Source organism: Hemiscyllium ocellatum, chromosome 7 (assembly GCF_020745735.1).
Source record: "Hemiscyllium ocellatum isolate sHemOce1 chromosome 7, sHemOce1.pat.X.cur, whole genome shotgun sequence".
Lineage (NCBI taxonomy): Eukaryota > Metazoa > Chordata > Chondrichthyes > Orectolobiformes > Hemiscylliidae > Hemiscyllium > Hemiscyllium ocellatum.
The window spans coordinates 35165681-35187241 of record NC_083407.1 but is presented as its reverse complement, the minus strand read 5'-3'; the positions used below and the strand labels follow the sequence as shown (position 1 = coordinate 35187241).

Below are 21561 nucleotides of genomic sequence, written 5' to 3'. Positions count from 1 at the left end.
CCTCATTCCTGAAGAAGGGCTTATGCCAGAAACGTCGATTCTCCTGCTCCTTGGATGCTGCCTGATCCGCTGCGCTTTTCCGGCAACACATTTTCAGCTAACTTATAGTATGAACTACTATTTTCATGCATGACAAGATGGGAAATCAAAGTTAATTTGAATTAAATAAGTGTTTCAAAAGTATAAGCATTAGATTCTCTTGGTGGGGGCTACCCTAAATTCCCTTCCACAGAGAAACATCAAGAGAATACAGGCTAAAACCTTATCTTCTTCTCACTTATTCCCACATAAATACATGTGCCATTTAAGCATTCGCTGCAGTTCCCACATAGCTCATCATACAATAACTCACATTTTATACAGTGTCTTTCAAAGCTAGATTTGAGCCATGCAGCCAGTTTTCTAATCCATATCCTCTTTCTGCAGGAAAGATTTGAAGAAAAATCAAAAGTAAAACAAAATCTCATTGCATCCTCAATTCATTTCCATTAGTTTATAAGTATCAGAATATCGATCTGGAAGTTGTATTTGGTAAGTTTGTACAGACAGAACCAAGTTATTCACAACACTTTGTTAGTAGCTAGGGGCTTGAGAGGAAGCTACTGCCTGGAAGATTATTATGCAACTCCATCATGACTGCTATATTTTGGGCACAGGACTGGAACAGCATAGTAACATTGAGAAGTCAAGCCATGCTGCTGCTATTTAGCAGAGAAAGAGATGACTAATGTGTCAGCCATCTGTTTACTACATGTATGAACGCAGCATGTTGACTAATGCTATTATTGATCCCAATGCTGGCTTGTAATGAGGTGAACTGGAAAGGTTGACGGCATAGGTTACTTTGACCTCCACTAGCAGTGGCATCCCTATGGTTAAGGTTGGCTGTAAAAATTGTTTCAGCAGATGTCACATTTATTCAATTGTTTCCCTATGGATCCAAGGCCTCCAGATCACCTAATTCATTGCCAGCTCAGTATGCCAGAGCCTGCAAAAACAAATGGTGACAGGTTTTGGAAGCCTTGCTCAGAAAATCCTGCTGAGGTCTTGAACACACTATCTTCCATGCTTGATTGCTTCAACAATAAAATTCTATATTTATGCATCTTAGGTCAACTTCAATCACTCATTTTAAATTGTGAATTTCTACAGGATTCAACCATTCTTGCGATTGTCTTTTAACTTCTATATATTACAAAAGTCCTTTCTTCAGGTACCATTGGTTATTTTAGTTCCCATGCAGTCTTATGGCAAATTCTTTCATGCAAAATGCCAAAAATTATTTGCAAGACTAACAGCAAGGACCTACTATAAATGTTGAAAATTAAAAAAATATGATGAAAGTGTCTCTGCTTAATGCACATTTAGCTTTCCTTACACTTGCATCAGTTGGACAAAAGATGAACTTGGCTCATTCTTTCCTACACAAAGGGATAATTGGACTTTGCTGCAAGTGTCTGTCAATTCTTAATCCCAAACCAGGCATATCAGCGCAGCTGTAAGATTGTTCAGAATGCAAAATGGTTCAGACCTAGATATATCAATAGGTATCTGATTTATTACATCCATCAGCCAATTACACGCCATTTGCTTTCAACATTAAAATTCTATAACTGTGTCTTTTCATTCACCTATGTAAAATCAAAATTGCTGTTTTAGTCATTGTCAGAAAGGTTTCTTTTCAAGGGTGTGCAAATCTACAGGAAAGTTGGATAAGCTTGTTACTCTACAATAGCTGGAAACTGTAAAATTAAAGGATTTGATTATGTTCTGTAACCTTCTCCACAGATGAACCTTGAAATTATTAAATATGCCAAATACTGTATGCTTGAGAAACATCACAGCAATTTTCCGGCCAGTAATATTAACCATCTGTGAAAAGGGAAAATGCTTCCAAAATGATTTGAGTACAAGTAATCTGCTTGTTTGTCAGAAAACAGGGGCCTCATCTGTTAAACTTGCACAAAGTGGCAGTTGGTCGATAGGGGAAGTAACACCTCAAGCAGCGAGGAGATCACACTTGGCAATAAAGGATGGCTTTCCATTCAGTAAGTAATTTACTGGAGTGAGGAGGGTTTCATGGAATGGAAGAGGAAGGAAGTATAGGGGAGATTGAGAATTCCTTGTGGAAATCATTTTACTTATCTATGAAGGCCTCATGAAAACAGCTTCCCCTCTTAGTCTGGGTCAAAATACAATCCAGATCCCATTTGATGTCATTATGTGTTAATCTATGAGTCTCTTGCCTGCCAACTGGTACCTTAACCACATATTTACAGTTGAAATATGGATCATCAGTAAGAGTCAAAGAAGAATATGGAATCAATGCTCCATTTTAATTCCCTCCCACCCCTCTTCACCCTAGCAACCTTCAATTCGAGCTGGAAGTACAATAGCCCACAGACAAGTTTGAAACAGAGAAGGGGTCCATATGGTTTATATTGTTGGGACTGGATAATTTACAGATATATTAAACCTTCAATTACAACATGTGTTTTATTTTAAAGAGGACATGCAGCCAAGAGGTGACCACAGATGTAAATCCAATGACTATCTCACAAAATGCTGATGGGAGTCATTTAAATTAACAGCTGAGAAGCTGTCAAGAAACTTCAGTCTGCCATCTTTCAAAAGGAGAAATATAATTCAGAACAAACTGGACTTGATCTCTTGTGGCTGCAGAGAAAATGAGGAGCTGACTACCCCTCTTAAGATAAAACCAACTTTTATGGATTCTATTCCAAACCTCAGACAATATTGACATTATACTCTTCCTGGAACGCAGGAAAAAAAGGCCTGAAAACCCACTGCAATCTCTTGGATTGTGTGGATTAGTGTGCTGTGAGTATAACAGTTTGTGACTAGCCATTAGTCAGTTCTGTGTTCAAAGTGAAGAACAACTCTCATTCAGAGTGCTGGAAGCCAGACAAGCCCGTGAATCACCATTAAAAAGGAAACAGGACAAAAGGTTTTCATCTAATTCACAGAGCTAGAAATCTCCAAACCAACTGCTTCAATATCAGTATTACTGGTATCACCCAAATTAATTGCCACAATGTCACATTTTGTCACATTTCTAATTTGTTTGTGCAGAACACTATTGTCTTTTCCTGCATTTAGAAACTTATAAACTCACCAGTTCTCTGACTAAAGAAAGACAGGCTCATATGGCTCCCTTTAAAACATAAGTATATTTGGATTGGGAAAAGGCATCCAAGAGGGAAGGGGTCATTTTAAATTAACCTTAAAGTAACCAAGTGAAAGTCGATTAAATTAAGAAGGGGAACCAATTCATCCCTCCTCACCAAGGGGTATGACCATTTTAGGGATAATCCCTCTGGAATCGTAACCTTTTGAGAACTGATTGAAATTCCACTGGTTTCCAGCCAGAGGGATCTTAAAAGTATGCTCTGTTCTTTTACAACTTTTGTCCATTATTATATAGCCTGCATTCTCAAAATATCTCTGTCACAGTCAAGGTCTATGGAAAAGTACTCCAGCAGCCAATGGGTAAAAAACATTTCTGTTACATGAGTTTGAAGACTTTATCACATACAACTTTCTCCATTTAGTCCTATTAAATAAGAAAGATTTGTAAAAGACACGTGGTTCTAATTATTCACCAAAGAAAGAATTTCATAGGAGCTTTGAAGCGGTCCAGCTATAGTTAATCTAACTAAATAACTTAAACCTCACCTGAAGTGCTTGAAAAGTGATCTTAACTTCTCCTGCCGTGCACAGTACCAGATGCATTTGTAATGCATTGATTACAGATGACATTTCTTCAGGTGAGAAATTTACAAATACATTTGAACTGGATTTAGCTACTTAAATGTTAAAGGTAGAAAAGTTTTGAGCTCAAGCCACCTGCTACTAATCCTGAACTTCAAAAGAATTAAGTGAGGGGATCTGTGTTCAATTTTTGTGTTCCTAATCAGGATTCACAGTTATGATTATCTAAACTACAAAGGCTCTTCTAAGTAAGTGGCAAAAGGTTAATTTAAGCCAGTTGCAGACTTCAAGATGGCTTCTGGAATTAACTTTGATTCTTCATCATGCTTAAACACTGTGCTTTTGAATATTTGTTCTTTTATATGGTTGCAAAGAAAGCTCAATAAGATTACTGCAATTAAAATCTTAGATCGAAAATTTTAATTACTTAGGAAGATTTGAACATTTAACATACCAAAGTCTTTGTCTTTGTTGCTTGTTCACACAAGGTGTATTGAAAAATTAGTTACTATCAAGTATAGAATGAGCGACTACACTTGCAAATCAATGCAGAAAACAGATGGAAATTACCAAGTGTTGCATAAGATAGGAATAAGATCAGAGACATCAAATGTTGGTTCATTCATGAATAGCTTCTTGTCTGATGTGTAAAAATGTTATACCGCGAAGAAATGTTTCCAGTGAATACATTTTTGAGTGCTCCAATATATCACCAGTACATACATCATGTATATCCTTTTATAGTAGAAGGCAAAATAAATGAACCTTGGTGTTTTATTTGAGTAACTTTGATAAAAGTTGAGATGAGGAAGAATTTCTTCTGATAGAGGGTTGAGAGTCTTTGGAACTCCTTGCCACAAAGAGCTGTGGGGGCATTCATAGAAACAGAGAAAAAAGGTGCAAGGGTAGTCCATTTGGCTGTTCAATATGATCCTGGTTGTCCATTTAAGTCTGAGATAGATAGATTCTTGATTAGAAGGGGAATCCAAGATAATGGAGAAAAGGCAGGAAAATTGACGTGAGGAGTGTCAGATAAACATCATGATCCTCTTGTTTGGGAAAGTAGGCTTGAAGGGCAAAACTGTTCCTTTGTCTTATGGTTTAATGTGCATCAAACAGAAATTGCTAAGAGAAACTCAGCAGGCTTGGCAGCAACAGTGGAGAGAAAACAGAGCTGGTGCTTTAAGTCTACTGATCTTAGAAGGGCTTTGCACTTGGCAATGCCTTGGAGGAGGACTTTGCTTGCTGCTGGTAGGGTATCCTGAAACGCAGAGGACCCAGGAGTACGGTATCTGTAGCTCAAGGCAGGGTGGATCTCTGAAGTTGGGATTCATGGGGAATGGGTGGAATAGGGTATGTGCCATGTGTATGCCCCTTAAACTTTTCACCTCTTACCTTCAAAGTGTAATCTTTTGTTATTGAATCCATCACCCTGGGAAAAAGTTTCTCTCTATCCACCCTGTCTATATCCTTCATGCTTTTATAAATCTCAATCTAGTCTCTCCTCAATCTCTTTTTTTTCTAATGATAATAAACCGAACCTACTCAACCCCTCTTCAAAGCTAGCACCTTCCAGTCCAGGCAACATCCTCGTAAACCTTCACATCCTTTTGGTAATGTGGCGACCAGAACTGTACACAGTATTCTAAACGCGGCCGAACCAATGTTTTATACAATTTTAACATGACTTGCCAGCTCTTATACTCAATACCCCGACCAATGAAGGCAAACATACTATATGCCTTCTTGACCACTCTATCCACCTGTGCAGCAACCTGCATTCCAAGACCTCTGCCCATCATACTTTTCCCAAGGCTCTTCCGTTCATTGTATAATTCGATCTAGAATTAGTCTTGCCTAAATGCATCACCTCATATTTGTGTGGATTGAAATCCATCTGTCACTTTATCCGCCCAACTCTTCAGACTATCTATATTCTCCTGTATTCTTTGACAATCCCTTATGCTTTCTGCTACTCCACCAATCTTCATGTCATCTGCAAACTTAATCATTCCAACAGTGCCCTCTTCCAGAACATTTATGTATATTACAAACAGCAGTGGTGCCAACACTGACCCCTGTGGAACACCACTAGTCACCTTTCTCCATTTCGAGAAACTCCCTTCAACCACTACTCTCTGTCTCCTGTTGCTCAACCAGTTCTTTATCCACCTAGCTAGAACACCCTGCATACCATGTGACTTCACTTTCTCCATTAGTCTACCATGGGGAACCTTATCAAACACCTTACTAAAGTCCATGTATATGACATCAACAGCCCTTCCTTCATCTATCAACTTGGTCACTTCCTCGAAGAACTCTATTAAGTTGGTAAGACATGATCTCTCCTGCACAAAACCATGCTGGCTTTCACTGATAAGCCCATTCTTTTCTAAGTATAAATAGATCCTATCCCTCAGTACCCTCTCCAGCAACTTTCCCACCACCAACATCAGGCTCACTGGTCTGTAGTTACCTGGAATATCCCTACTACCTTTCTTGTACAGGGGGACAATATGAGCAATCTTCCAGTCCTCCAGCACCTCACCTGTATTTAAAGATGCCACAAAGTTATCTGTCAGGGCCCCAGCTATTTCCTCTCTTGCCTCCCTCAGCAACCTGGGATAGATACCATCTGGTCCTGGGGATTTACCACCTTAATAACCTCTAGCCTATCCAACACATCTTCCCTTAAACAGCAACCCCCAACAAAGTATGAATTTTGCCCATTTACTCATTTTAAGTACTGGGAATGTTACTCTGGGAGAAGAATTATGCACCCAAAACACAGTTATTAAGCTCACTTCTGTGGCGGCATCAGAGAAATGAATATTTCAGCCATCATGCTGGCACAGGTTCTCTCAAAGACTGATTCATTTAGCTTCATTCTTCTGCCCATTTTCAATCCCTTTTGGAATCAGGGTTCCAGCCAGGCAGTACAGATGGCTTATGTCCTAACTGAGACTGAGGTGGCTGTTGCAGAAACATGACACTTCACAACTTTGATCATTGTTGTGTTAGATTCTTGTCATATTGTTTACCATGAAATATCTGTATGCATGACATTTTTGACTTCCTATTTAGGAATTCTTGATATGCCTCATTTACTGTGTTTATTACATTGCAGAGTCAAATAAAGACTGGTTGCCTTCATGGCTGATGTTTGTTAAGTTTTATTTGGTCATTTTGAGATAAGTATGAGGCTAATTTATCGGCAGATTAAAGTAACAGTATTAACAGGAGTGTTATGTATTCAAAATGAAAAGTCAATCTTTAAAACTTAAATGCCCTTCTTTACTTCAAGGTCAGCCAAAGATTTTGACCCATGTTCAGATAAGGAAAAGGTGTAATCTAGCGTACATTAATACTCATTACAATTTGCAGTCAATACATCAGTCAAACACTTATTAATTAATTATGGTCACATGTAGCAATCACATAAGGGTTTATCTGAGTCAATTTGAAAAATATAACAAAAGCCAAACCAAAGATTCATGGGAAAGTTTTATGCTAGCAAATAGGTTAATAAAAAATATGTTCCCTCTTAAAGATAGCTGATACTTCAGCCTGTAATTTAATTGTGACAAATAAAATTAAATCTTGCTCCAATGAACATGCATTCATTAATCCTTCAAATATGAACAAAATTGCCAAAAAATGATACAAACCTGCATGGAAGTCTATTCCTACAGTAAGCGATGTACCGGAAATTGGCAGCAAGGCATCTGATTTATCATTGGGTTCAAGTGATATTCCTCTGATTTCTTCATGAAGAGAATACATCAGGAAAGATTCAAAACCTAGACAATAAATAAATCATGTAGGAGAGTGAGGATTGCAGATGCTGGAGATCAGAGCTTAAAAATGTGTTGCTGGAAAAGCGCAGCAGGTCAGGCAGCATCAAAGGAACAGGAGAATCGACGTTTTGGGCATAAGCCCATCTTCAGGAATGAATAAATAAATCATTTTTCTTTATGTTATTCCCTTAGAAAATAAGTAAATGGAAAATAAGATTTGATTAGCTATTGATTTCACAATTTATAATTTGACAATATTGTTTTCAAGCATGTACAAAAGTAGACATTTCTGACTAGGCTTTGACTGATGTCAAGTTATATCAGAGCAGAAATAGTTCAAAATAGTATTAATTTGCAATGCTCTTTCACTTTCCTAACATCAATATTTTTGTTTGATGCAATGTGCTTCATTTTCCACAATTTCTACTACAAGTTTAAAGCAGTATTTCTATCACTATATTGGATGAAGAACTGTAAATGAATAATTTCTTTATTGGAAGTGAAAATCAGACCGCTTCTATGACGACCAACTGGTCTGTACAACCTCTTTACACTATGTGAAAAGTTGAAAAGTTGCCCCAGGCATAAAAATTTACTGCTTAGTGTAATTTTATTGTCAACTATCAAAACTGGTTCTCAAAAAATATTTCTAATTTATTTTAACAAATGTATTCCTTTCAATATTCTATTAACATTGCTATTGGTTACAGTTATAATTTAGGAAAAGTGTGTTCTTCTTGTCAATGTTAGATTCTTTTGAGCCTTTAATGACTAATTTCAATAGCATTCTTTGAAGTGAAGGCAGTGTGATCTGAAATTCTTGATAGTAACTGCAGAACATTTTATTCAGCTGTTTAAAGTGTATTTTCAATTGTCAACAGTGATGGAGCAGAAAATTCACACGGGGCATTTGCTTTTGCAATCAAAGCTACCAGACCAAATAAAAGGGGGGAAACAACTATGCAAAATAGATCTGGAACAAACTAAATTCCAATTACCGTTGGAAAATATTTGCTTCAATTTTAAGTATAAAATATTTTTTTGCATGACCCTACAAAGGAAATTAACTGTTTTAATAGAAGCATTTCAAATTAGAAATAGATCTCTATTGAAATTAATACACCTTAACTTCATCCTGGATTATAGAATCAACTCAGCTTATGCAATTATCAACTTCTTGCTATGCTCTGCAAGCTGCATCAGCACTATGTTCTGAATGCATCTTTTTCCTTCATCAGGGAAGATTTCATGTTAGAATTAATTGAGGGCATTACTGTGTAAACAGTGTGTGTATTCCTCTGATAGCTGCATCTAACCATCTGCTGTGTCGTTACAATTTTATTTTTGCTGTGACACACAGCCACATGTATATCCAGAAAGAAGCACAGCAATCTTTATGAGTGATGTGTTTTATTGTTTTAAAGCTGCCTCTCACATCATTTGTCACTGTGCCTTCCAAGGGTTATGTGAAGATATAAAAGCGGAGGTGGTAAACATTCTGTTCTCTACACATCAGCTGCACATGAGAATGTAAACCCCTCAATTTACCTCATGGTGGACAGGATTTGTTACTGGATTTTTTGGGAATAGGTACCAATTACACTTTTTGTCTGGTTTCAAATGGAGAAGGACCTCAGTGAAGGTAAATGAGCTGAAAGAGCAACAGCAGGAAGCTGATACTATATGGCTATCCTGATTACCAGCACCAAAGGTAGCTGAGCTTCTCTGACTAGAATCAGGATAAAAAGAAGTTAATTACTTTTCTCCACACAGGAAAGCTGTTGTTTCCTTCAGTTGACAATAACACTTACCCTCACATGACATTTTATCACTGCGTAGCTGATATCCCACAGTGCACTTGCATGTTTTCCTTGTTTCTGAGACTGGCAAGCAGAGCTGGGAGCATCCACCGTTGTTCACACTACACAGATTAGTACCTAAATGAGGCATATAAAATCAATGTTTAGGAGCCTACCAATGCTTCAGTTAGCTTCCTTCTACATGAATAATGAGACTTCTCTTGACTGTACAGTGATCTATGTCAATATGATTGATGAATAATCTAACTTCTTTTGAAATTGGAACTAAACTTTCTGCATCAAATAGCTCTGAAAAGCACATTTTGCTAGAATAATGGAGCATTACATCAAACAGTAGTAATGGCATTAGTCTATCTAGCATTAAAATTTATGATCATTGTGTTATCATAGCAAAATGGTAATGATCTTTTTGTAGCATGTTGGTCTTTTTAACCTCACGAAATAAATTGTTCTACAGATAGGAAAGCTTTACCTTTTGTCAGCTGTATTTGAACAAGCAAGTTATGGTCATACAGCACGGAAACAAACCCTTTGGTCTGACTCGTCTACACCAACCAGACATTCCAATCTGGCCCGTTCAATTTCCCAGGATTTGGCCCATATCTCTCTAAACCCTGCCTTTTAAATGTTGTAAATAGAATTCAATTTCCACCATCTGCTTTGACAGAATTTGAACCTGGGTCACTAGGATATTAGTTGAGTTTTTAGGTTAATATTTTTCCAATAATACCACTAGACAATTGCCTGGTTGGTGAATGGCTAAATTTGAGTGAGGAGACAGGAATAGCATTCACCATTGAAAGCAACATTCAGGGTCATAACAAAAATATTTATCTTAGAACTTTGTAACTCTCTGTCCAAATGGTCCTAATGCGATTCTTCCTGAATGATTCATTAATCTCAATCATGAACTCTTTTTTTCTTCTAACGAATGAACATGAATAGTTCCAGTATTTTTTGTCTTTATTTCATTTTTCTAGCATCCACAATATTTTACTTATGTGATCCTGGAATAAAAAGGGATGAGTAAATTTTCACAATCAAATTAGAATTGGTGAGTGTTTTTGATCAAAATTCACAATATGGATACTAATTATACTTTATGACATGCAGCTCCATTACATTATCGCTGGATTTCTCCAGGGTCCTGAATCTCTTGCATAACAGCCCTCAATTTGTCACTTCAGGCTAAGATGTATTAGCCACTGGGCAGGAAGAAGGCCCTCTACCTCCCCCACTAAGGCAGAGGGAATCAGAGAATTTGGAGGAAAGCTGAGGAGTAGTGTACTTGTTCACTTCCCAAGGCCATGATATCTAATAGTAGTCATCCCCTAACAGCTCATCAAATTTCCTTGCAATTGCTCAGAATTCTACCAGAAGAATATTTTACAAAATACCTTAAAAATCTTAGAACTAGCTAGCACTGTGAAGTTCTCTCCAATCCAAAAAAAAAGGAGATCATTGAGGCTGAGTGATATATCCCTAATAATCCATGTTGCTTCCATATGTTGAGGTCCTGGCTACGTTCAAGAACATGTTTAGCTCCCTTTTAGAATGCCTTCACACAACTGTGTTCACTGCCCATGCTTATCAAAACATAATATGTCCTACAATATAATCTTGTTCATGAACTTTTGTTTCCCATATACATGTCCCTTGGTGTATTATTTAGTTCAAATGGCCGAAGAGCTGATTGGCAATATCGGGTGAGACCAACAGTCGAAAATGCAGTGCTGGAAAAGCACAGCAGGTCAGGTAGCATCCGAGGAGCAGGGAAATCGACGTTTCCGGCATAGGCCCTTCATCAGGAAGGGTGTAACCAACAGTATGAGTTCAATTCCCACACAGGCTGAGGTGACCATGAAGGGTTCTCCTTCTTCATCTTTCCCCTTGCCTAAGGTGTCGTGATCCCCGGGTTAAATTGCAACTAGCCATCTTTTCCTAATGAGAGAGTAGCCCTCTGGTCCAGTAGGACTATGGTGACTTTACATGGCCCTTAGAACCCTTGAAACTAGTGCAATTAATCAGGCTATTCCAAAATCATTAAGGCTTTCATTATTTTGGCTGCTGGTATTCAATCAAAGAGCAGGTTTCCTAAATTCCACATTCTCACATAAATTGTATTTCTCTTTTGATCCTTAGAGGTCCATATCCCTCAAAACTTCTTAGGGAGCATTAGTTGAGACTGCTCAAATTTTACTTTATTTTACATTTCTAAATACCATGGAGGAAAAAAAACCCTAATTTCAGCTTGCAAAGAAGGTAAACACCTAACTACAAGACTGGATGGAATGAGAATGTGCAAATACTAGGACCCTACTACAGAACACAGCAGGAATCATTCATGTTTCCTCCTCTAAAGGTTTTTTAATTTCTCATCTTCTTTCTAATACAAAGCATATTTAAAACTATTAAGTTGAGATAAAATAAACTCCATGACTTAACAATGATAAATGTTGAAACAATACTTAACATGTCAGGCAGTAGATGAAGAGAGAAACAGAGTTAAATTTTCATGTCAATAACCTTTGAGGGAATGAAAATTCAATGAGTTAACATTTAGATGTACAGAAACATAGAGCATAGGAGCAGTAATTCAGCCCTTCCACTCTGCAACAACATTCAATATGATCATGACTGATCAACCAATCCAACACCTTGGTCACATTTTCTCCTTGTACTCTTTGATCTCTTTAGCCCTAAGAACCATATCTAACCTTCCTGAAAAAATTCAGTGTTATGGTCTCAACCATTCTCTGTGGCAAAAAAAATTCAATGGGCTCAAGACTCTCTGTGTGAAGAAATCTTTCCTTTGGCCTGTCATGTACCTTTAGACTGTAACCCTTGGTTCTGGATTCCCAGAACATTGGGAACATCCTTCTTGCCTATTCCTGTTAGAATTATATGGAGTTTTATTTTATTCTACTCATTCTTCAAAACCTCAGTGAACACAATTTTAATTGATCTATATATCAATCCTGCTATGTCAGGCAACAGTCACCATTGTTACACTGCCAACATAGCCAGAACATCCTTCCTTTGAAACAGACACCAAAATGGCACACAATACCTGGATGTGGTCTGTACTTTTGCAGCAAAACGTCTCTGCTCCTGTGCTCGAGTCCTCATGCTTTGAAAACCAACAGTTGCTTTCTTCACTGCCTGCTGCACTTGCATGCTTACCTTCAATAACTGGCGTACAAGGCTAACCAGGTGTCATTGTACCTCCCCTTTTCCCAATCTATCACCATTCAGATAATAATCTATATCCTTTTGCTTGCTACCAAATTGGATAATCTCACATTTATCCACATTATACATCATCCTCCATTCATTTGCACAATTACTCAATGTGACCAAATCACACTGACATCATTTCTGCATCATCCTCACAGTTCACCTTTCCACCCCACTTTCTGTGATTTGCAACTTGGTGGTATTACATTAGTTCCCACATCCAAATTGTGAAAATATACTGTAAATAGTTGGGGTCCTAGCACTGATGCCTTTGGTACCCCATGAGTCACTGCTGCCAGTCAAAAAAATACCCATTTATTCCTAAACTTTGTTTCCTGTCTGCTGACTCAATTTTCAATGCATGTCAGTAAATATCCCTCAATTCCATGTGCTTTAGTTTTTCATGCTAATCTCTTATGTAGAACAGTATTAAAAGCCTTCTGAAAGCCCAAGTAAACCACATCCATATACCCTTCTTTGTCAACTTCAGGAATTACATCCTTGAAAAATTAAAGTAGATTTGTCCTGCTTTTTAAAAATTTATGAGAGCCTTTTTGAAAATTCTTCCTTATGTTTATATACAGCATATTTTGATATATCTGTTTAATTTTCACTGATTTGGTGTTCACAGTAAACCAACAGTCTATTTTTGCTGACTTTACGTTTTCTTTGTTCTCTTTAAATGAATAGTAATAGGGGGAATTACTGATAGCATATCCTATTATTGATGATAGAGTAACTGGTTTATTTTTGCCCAGTCATGACCACCTTAAAATAATTCTTGTTTATGCTTTGTTGACTTCAGGCGCAGCATTCCACGACCATCAATACCAACTCTGTTTTCCACTGCACTTTCCCATGTAACCGCAGAAGGTGCAGCACCTACCCATTCACCTCCTCCCTGTTCACCACCCAAGGACGTAAACAGTCTTTCCAAGTGAAGCAGCATTTCACCTGTACCTCCTTCAACCTTTTATATTATATTCACTGTACCCAATGTGGCCTATTCTAAATTGGAAAAGCTAAACGTAGACTGGATGACAGTTTTGCAGACACCGCCCCCCCCCCCCCTCCCAGTCTGTGTGCAAGCATAACATCAGCCTTCCTGTAGCTGGTCAGTTTAACAAAGTATCCTGCTCGTATGCCATGTCTGTCCACGCATGCTGCAGTGTTCCAGTGAATCACAGTGCAAACTGGAGGAACAACATCCCATCTCCATACTAGACACTTTGCAGCCTTTTGGACCCAATATTGAGCTCAAAACCTTCAAATTTTGTATCAACTCCCATTAGTTCCCTTGGCTTTACTTGTTACATTCTCTGTCACCATATCCTCTCTTCCCTCCCTCCACCCTAGTGGACTGTCTGGTCAGTTAGACACACAATTGTTCTGCCATTCTCACATTCCATTCACTTAATCTGAACTAACAACATATTTTCTCCACCAGCACTCTCACAGTGGTTAGCACTGCTGCTTCACAGCGCCTGTAGACCCGGGTTCAATTCCCGACTCAGGCGACTGACTGTGTGGAGTTTGCACGTTCTCCCCGTGTCTGCGTGGGTTTCCTCCGGGTGCTCCGGTTTCCTCCCACAGTCCAAAGATGTGCGGGTCAGGTGAATTGGCCAAGCTAAATTGCCCGTAGTGTTAGGTAAATGTAGGGGTATGGGTGGGTTGCGCTTCGGCGGGTCGGTGTGGACTTGTTGGGCCGAAGGGCCTGTTTCCACACTGTAAGTCTAATCTAAAAAAAAAACCTCCACACAGCAGCCCACCCCCCCACCACCACCACCACAACCACCTCCAAATAGAGCATAAATGCTGCCCCTCCACACTTCTACTCTGACAAAGTCATCAAGATGCAACATGGTAGGTTGTTCTCTTTCCAAGGATGTTGTCTGAGCCCCTTTGATCTCCTGCATTTGTTTTTTATAATACAGATTTCAGAATCTGCAGTAATCCGTCATTCTAAATTTTCTTGTCAATCACTTATTGAATTAATTCACTGGACAACTGAATCCCAATGAAAACAAAGCCATTCTTTGCCCTTTATGTCTTGTTGGCTTTTTTCTTACCTTGCTGCATCTCTTTCCCATAGACTTTCATATGCAATACAGTTGCAATATTTTTCCGCATGATGACAGGCTCTGAACCATCCACTTTATTGCAGATTCCAATCCATCCAGATGCTTGATCTGCCCACCATAGCTTGTCTCCTTCAAAAACAAGCAAGATGTGCCTTGTTAGAAATGTTTTATTTTTGTTTTCTTTTCAATTTTATTTTCAATCTAAATGCATTTTATATTAAGCTATTTTATAACTTTAATTTCCAAATGTGTCCACTCTATGCATAGTACACAATTAAAGCATGAACGCTAAAACAATTCTTTGTACAGATTTTGTTGACTCATTAAGTTACAATTTTACAGTAAGATTGTATGGTTGTTGCAACAACTATGGTATTAGAGGTTTCTTGTTTCATTGATCACTATCAAAAGACACCTTAATACAGAGGTGATTCCTGAAGAAGGGCTTATGCCCGAAACGTCGATTCCCCTGCTCCTTTGATGCTGCCTGACCTGCTGCGCTTTTCCAGTAACACATTTTTCAGCTCTGATCTCTAGCATCTGCAGTCCTCACTTTCTCCTACCTTAATACAGAGGTCAATAACTGTATTTGCAATAAAAGAGGTTGTTTCCACTTAAGCAGATAACTAAACCTCTGAATGAATTAAATCAATTGTGAAGAACTTTGTTTTTTTTAATCTGAGGCAACACAAAGGCCACTTCCTTCTTTGTACTATATTTATTGTAATTTCACATTTGTAGATCATATTTATAACAGAACTGAGCAATGCCCTAAATCTTTGATGAAAAGGGAAACTTGATTTTGATGACAAATCTTTTTTTTTCCCAAAATGGGAAATTTCATACATTACTCTCTTGTTGCTTGGAAAATGGTGTCTCAATTACCTCTTTGCTTTACCTTAATTAAAAAAAAACTTTGTCTTCAGTTTTGAAAAATTGATATTTTCAATTTGTTTTCTTTAAGATTTTCCTTCCCCTTTCATGATTATGAGAGTAAAAAGCTTTTGACTCTTTTGACTCAATGTCACCATTAACTACTGCTCACCCAGGTATGGTGTGATATATGGAATCAAGTTCATTGCTCTTCCTAGTGATAATCTTCTACTGCATCAATATGACATTTCTATTTTCTGTCCCAACTACTCTTATAGTACCTAAAAGAGATTGCCAATTTAGTGATAATTAGTGTCATATTATAGAGAATTTTGTGGACATAAGCCACTTGGAACTGGGTCAAATTCATTACACTTACAACCCTCACAGCAGTCAGCAAAATCAGGCTTTCATTCCTTCAGTCTGCACTGTTTCACATTCATGTGCACATTTATGATGTGGAAGGATAATGCTTTAAGATATTAGACTTCTAGATATTATTGACATTGTCAGTATTGATTGCAAATTCAAACAAATTCTTCAGATGAACAACAATGAATCAAAAGACAAAATCTGCATATGATATTATTTTAATTCATTCTTTTATGAGATGTGGGCAATGTCAGCATTTGTGCCCATCTTTAATTTTGAACTGAGCGGCTTGTTTGGAGTATTTCTGAGGACATTAAACAGCATTATGATGAGTGTGGAATCACACTTAGGTCAGAGCAAAATTGTTCCCTCAAGGATATTAATGAACCAGATGGGTTTTTATAGTGATTGACAATAGTTTGATGTCATAGTAAGTGAGATCAGCTTTCAATTCCAGACTTATTCATTAAATTTAAAGTCCAGCAGCTGCTGTAAGAGCATTAGCTTCAGCTCTGGATTACAAATATTTCCACTATTCCAACATCTCCTCTTCTCCAGACAAGATGTGCAGTAGAGGAAACATTTCATCAAATTCAAGAGAATTTGGAGTTGAATTGATGCTATTACAGTCACTTTAAATTTTCTACGTGAAAAACTGACATCTTCCTTTGAGGGTAACTTCATATTGGTGTAATGCCCTCTCTTTCACCTTTACAAACCAACAGCTCACACCTTGATCAGTGGGATCACTGATCCATCACTGATTAAGGCTCCGTTGGCTCAGAATTGGGAGAGGAGCTTGGTTCCTTCCAATAATTAACCTGGACCTTTAAAAATTGATTGCATGTGCTAAGAGCATACTGCTTGGATTTGGGATTTGAAAGTAAATTGGCAACTATGTTCCCAGCACAGAATTGAAATTCATTGTCTATATTGCTGTAGAAAGCCTGCATGGATCACCCATCAATTGAACTGGGATCAGATGGGCAAGGATGTCAATTCCTGCTGACTGACCCCAAATCACTGTGTATATCATCACACATCTCCTGCTTCCCACACAACCAATCTTTCATGCTGTTTGATGTTTCTATCACCCACCTAACTAACTCCTTGGCAATCAGAATTCAAGTCTAACATCCAGATACTTCCGCTCATCTTCACACACATTAGCCAATGCTGCCAGTCACGCATTCACCTCTTACTGCCTCCACATAGCACTAGCTATTCAACTACAGAATACACATTGGACAAAGAAAATGCCACAGTACCACTGGCATTCAGTTTCTGTCATGTAGGACAGAAGGAAGACCAGAACCAGCATGTGACTAGAACACCTGTGTGGAGACAGTGGCTGTTGGTCATGGATTGTGAATGAATCCACAGCAACCAGAGTCAATGAGAATGACAGTGGGCCTTCTCACCCTGTCTTGCTATGTGGCACAAGAGGCAAGCTGCTAATGCTGTGGCTGTGGATTATTTTGCTATGGATTTCTTCCCCCACTTGAATTTGCCCCTTCTGATCTACTGCTTTCAAATACCTAAGAACGTCACTTTTCCAAACGCAACAGCCCAACAAAACAGTGCAGCTTTAATCTGAAATGTGTAACTTCCATTTCAGCTATTGGCCAGCTGTATTAGCCTGCATGTACCTTGGAGGTAAGCGTATAATTGGAATAAAGGCAAAGTCACCATAATCCTAGAGGCCCACAGGGTTGTTCTCTCATTAGAGACAGACATCCCATGGTGGTTTAACTTGAAGGTCACTATGCTTCAAGTGAAGGGAAACATTGAGAAGATTACTTCTTCATAGTGACCTCAACCAGTGTGGGAATTGATCCCATGCTATCGATTTCACTCTGCATTGTACACCAGCCATCCAGGCAACAGAGCTCATCAGCCCCATAAACTGAGGTAAATCAACATGAACTGGTGAGTTACATTCAAATTATCGAATCCCTACAATGTGGAAGCAGGCCATTCAGCCCATCAAGTCCTACCCTCTGAAGAGTATCCCACCCACTTTTGTAACCCAACATTTCCTATGGCAAATCCACCTAACTTACTGACCCGGGAGATGATGGGCAATGTAACATGACCAATCAACGTAATCTGCACATCTCTGGACTGTGACAGGTAACTGGAGCACCCGGAGGAAAACCAAACAGAGAAGGTGAGAATGTGTAGAGACTACACGGACAGTTGCCAGAAGATGGAATCAAACCCAGGTCCCTGGTGCGATAAAGAAGCAGTGCTAACTACTGAGCTGCCATGTCACCCACAGAGACAAAGCTAGGGTTATTTGACATTTTACCAGAGAATAAGGTTATAGACGAGTTCTGCTGCAGATAACTCAGATGAAGAACTTGATCGGATACAGCAGGTACCTGATGGGCATGAATGCTGGCTGCATTGGCTAGGGCCTGCCAAACAGCTCTCAGTCACCATCAAGGAGCATGAATGACCTCAGCTTCAGGCAGGTGGATAGCATTGTGCAGAGCACCCCTTCTCCATGCACAGCCTCTGCTGTATCTTGTTGTGCTGCAGACATAGAGACATAGCCACCTTCCCTGTCATATCTATGTGAGCCTTTGTATGGACAGGTCACTTACTTCTTCAGCTACTTCCACTCCTCCAACATGATCTCCCACCCCATATAAATGCAGCAACCTCACAAAGGCAATTAGGTTTCTTGATGTCGTGTTGAGCGAATGAAATTGGCTAAAGACCAGCATCTGAGATGCCAACAGACATCAGGAGGATCTGAGATGGATTGTCTACTCAGAATTTCTGGCTGGAGACTGTTTTGAATGCTTCTGCATTGTCCTTTGTATGGGTGTCTCACATGTTGACTGAAAAAGCAGGGAGATGCTCATGCTGACACTCACAAGGAATGCTGGCCACATCTTCTGCCCAATGGGCATTTAAGAAGACAGCTGAAGACCTTAACGTGGAATCAGATTCCCAATGGCAGCTATCCCTCCTAACAGGAACTGACAGGAGGCCAGAAATTCCTATACTTGGCAATGCCACATAGTAGGTCTGGGCTGCTGTGGGGGGGATTGGCAGTGTGTGCAGAAGCAGGCCAGGGGTACACACCCCTGCCTTATGCATCTGCCCTTAATCAAGCACTGAGTGCCTTTGATTGAACTACCCCTCTGTCCGCAAAATCTCCTGGACCTCCAGAATGTTAAAAAGCATCCCATATTCTTTCTAATCCCATTTGTGGAGGCACTGTTTGTCAGTAGACCCACTTGTAGCTGCATTAACATCAGCAGTGGAGAGTTGAACTTTTTTTTATTGGTATCTAGAAGTGCTCTCACACATAAGTGAATTTGTTTTTCTCCGTCACCAAATCACCTATGGTATTTATTTTCATCTATTAACCACCACCAGCAAATCATCTGTGTCCAATGGAATAATTTACATGCAAAGCCCATTAACGGTGATGCAAAAGGGGATGGAGGTATTTATGTGGTTGTTAAATAGCCGCTTAAAGCTCACAGTTAGTAGTGAATTAGAATGGTCAGCCTATTGACATTCCTGACCAGAACTTAATTCTGATGGAGATTTCAGGAATTAGGCATGACACCAACCTACTGAATCAAGTGTTTTTTCTGCTTCCTACCTCACCTCCAGCAGGACTAGTACTTTCCACCATTATTTGGTACTTATTCCTCGTCTACAAGGCAGTCTTGGATTGTGGTACTCCTATTAATTGGACAATTACTATTAAATGAAGATGAGCACTGGGAAACATAAATTGGACAGTGTCACTAAACTGCTATACCATTAAATGCTCTTTGTGTAAAATTATGAGTAAGAAACCAATTTTTGATGGGCCATTAGTTTCTATTTATGGTTTTATTATATGACTACTTAGAGAAAATTGCTGTGTCATTAGTACTGGGCAAATTGCCCACCTTCATTTCTGTCTTAATGTTAATGGTATATAGTGGATCAAAAAAGGAGAATTAAAAGGTCTGACAACTTATTAATAACAAAGCCCCACCATTTTTATCATAGAATATTTTAAGAATTTGATTATTTTCTCATTTACATTTTTCAAATAGTATATAAATGACATGCCAATTCAAAATGTGATCCTGGTTTTGAAGATGATCGTCTATGATAGATATCATTTGTAAAGTGAAAACCGTGAAAGCATTGTTCAATCAATTCTTTTGAAAAGCTTTAGTAGAAATAAATGAGTGATTATTTGGAAGATAAATCATTCATTATAAGTAATTAATAAATGAAAACAAATATATAATGATCTAATATACATTAGGAAACAGATTGTTTGCATCTGGTAAAACTTTGGGATGGAAGAGCAACTGTTATTAATTACATTCTGACAAGAAGCAAACAAATATATCTGCTGCTGGATTATATTCTATTTGTTATAAAGATACCATACAAAGCATCTTGCTGGACAATAGAATGTCATTACTTATTGCAATAGTCTCTGTAGCAGACACAAAATTAATGACAAGCAAGTGACAAAGAAATTTACATCCGTAATATGTTCCAATTGAACATTTTTAAAAATATAATGTTGTCACTTCTCTTCAAAATGCAAAAAAAGTTGATAATTTGCTTGTACACAATCACTATAAAATCAATGTTTCCTCTATTGGTGATACTTGTTATAGAAGAAATTACATATTCTGTAATTACAATTATATATTCTACAACTGTGGTGGATAATTTAGTTAAATCGCATTACATATTAAAAGTGTAATATCATGAAACATTTTAATATATTCATCAATATTAGTGACAATAATCCAATTACACTGTAGAAGGCTTCATTTGAGAATTTCAACTTTTGTTTTGGTAGCGTAATTATTTTTCACATCCAGAGTTGGCTGATTTAATCAATCATGTTTTCTGGGACAGTTAAGTAGAGAAAGAAGTCAAGTTGATGGTAAAGTCTAGAGCATAAATAATCTGTTACTTAAGCACAAATAAAATGTATTGTACATCTAAACATTGTTTCAAGGGAACAGACCATCCAGCAGAATCTGAAGTGAGTTTGGCTCGGTCTGAGTCTCGGCATGTTGTTTGGAGTTATACTCACTACAAAATCCAACAAGATTTTTTATGGTATCTTACCAAATGCACTTCATTAACTACCTTATGTCCCTCATGAAAAATTCTCACTCCATATGACTTCACATCATTTCTGTCAAACGATCCACATCAATTGTGTCTGGCCATTTTTGAGAGCTACTGGCATATGCTTGAGGTGTTAGAATAATGTCTTGGTGTGCTGAACATTAACATGTGCCCATTACTATTTTCCCCCAACAGATTCCTACTGACAAGCATATAAGCAGCCTGCCTGTGCATCTGTACCAAAAAATGTCAATATGGCAACATTATAGTCTTTAGCTTTAGTTGCCTTAAGCACCAACTTTATAGACTTCGTAAGGCAAGACGTAAATGTTTAGACCATCAGGTAGGTGCTAAGTGAGTAAAGGCTAAGAGAGCAAACTTGCAGCCCTGAGATGCAGTCCCATCCTGTCTGTCTTAGTGTACAAAGTGTCCCTGCTGCAGCCTTTCAGCATTACCTACTGGATGTGCCCTGAAATGCAGGCCTGCTCTTCCTAAGCAGTCCACAAGTGGAAAGGACAGGTGCCATGATGG

At 38.4% G+C, this 21561-nt stretch overlaps 1 protein-coding gene across 1 annotated transcript in view; it reads right to left on the bottom strand.

The window, feature by feature from the left end:
* The window catches only part of LOC132817331 (low-density lipoprotein receptor-related protein 1-like), a 1680787-nt gene that overhangs the window by 501009 nt on the left and 1158217 nt on the right, over positions 1-21561 (bottom strand). The window contains exons 34-36 of the mRNA XM_060827740.1: positions 14656-14796; positions 9341-9466; positions 7401-7532 (exon numbers count right to left, since the gene is read on the bottom strand). Of these exons, the coding sequence (XP_060683723.1) occupies positions 7401-7532; positions 9341-9466; positions 14656-14796 (399 nt within the window). The remainder of the gene's footprint in view (positions 1-7400; positions 7533-9340; positions 9467-14655; positions 14797-21561) is intronic.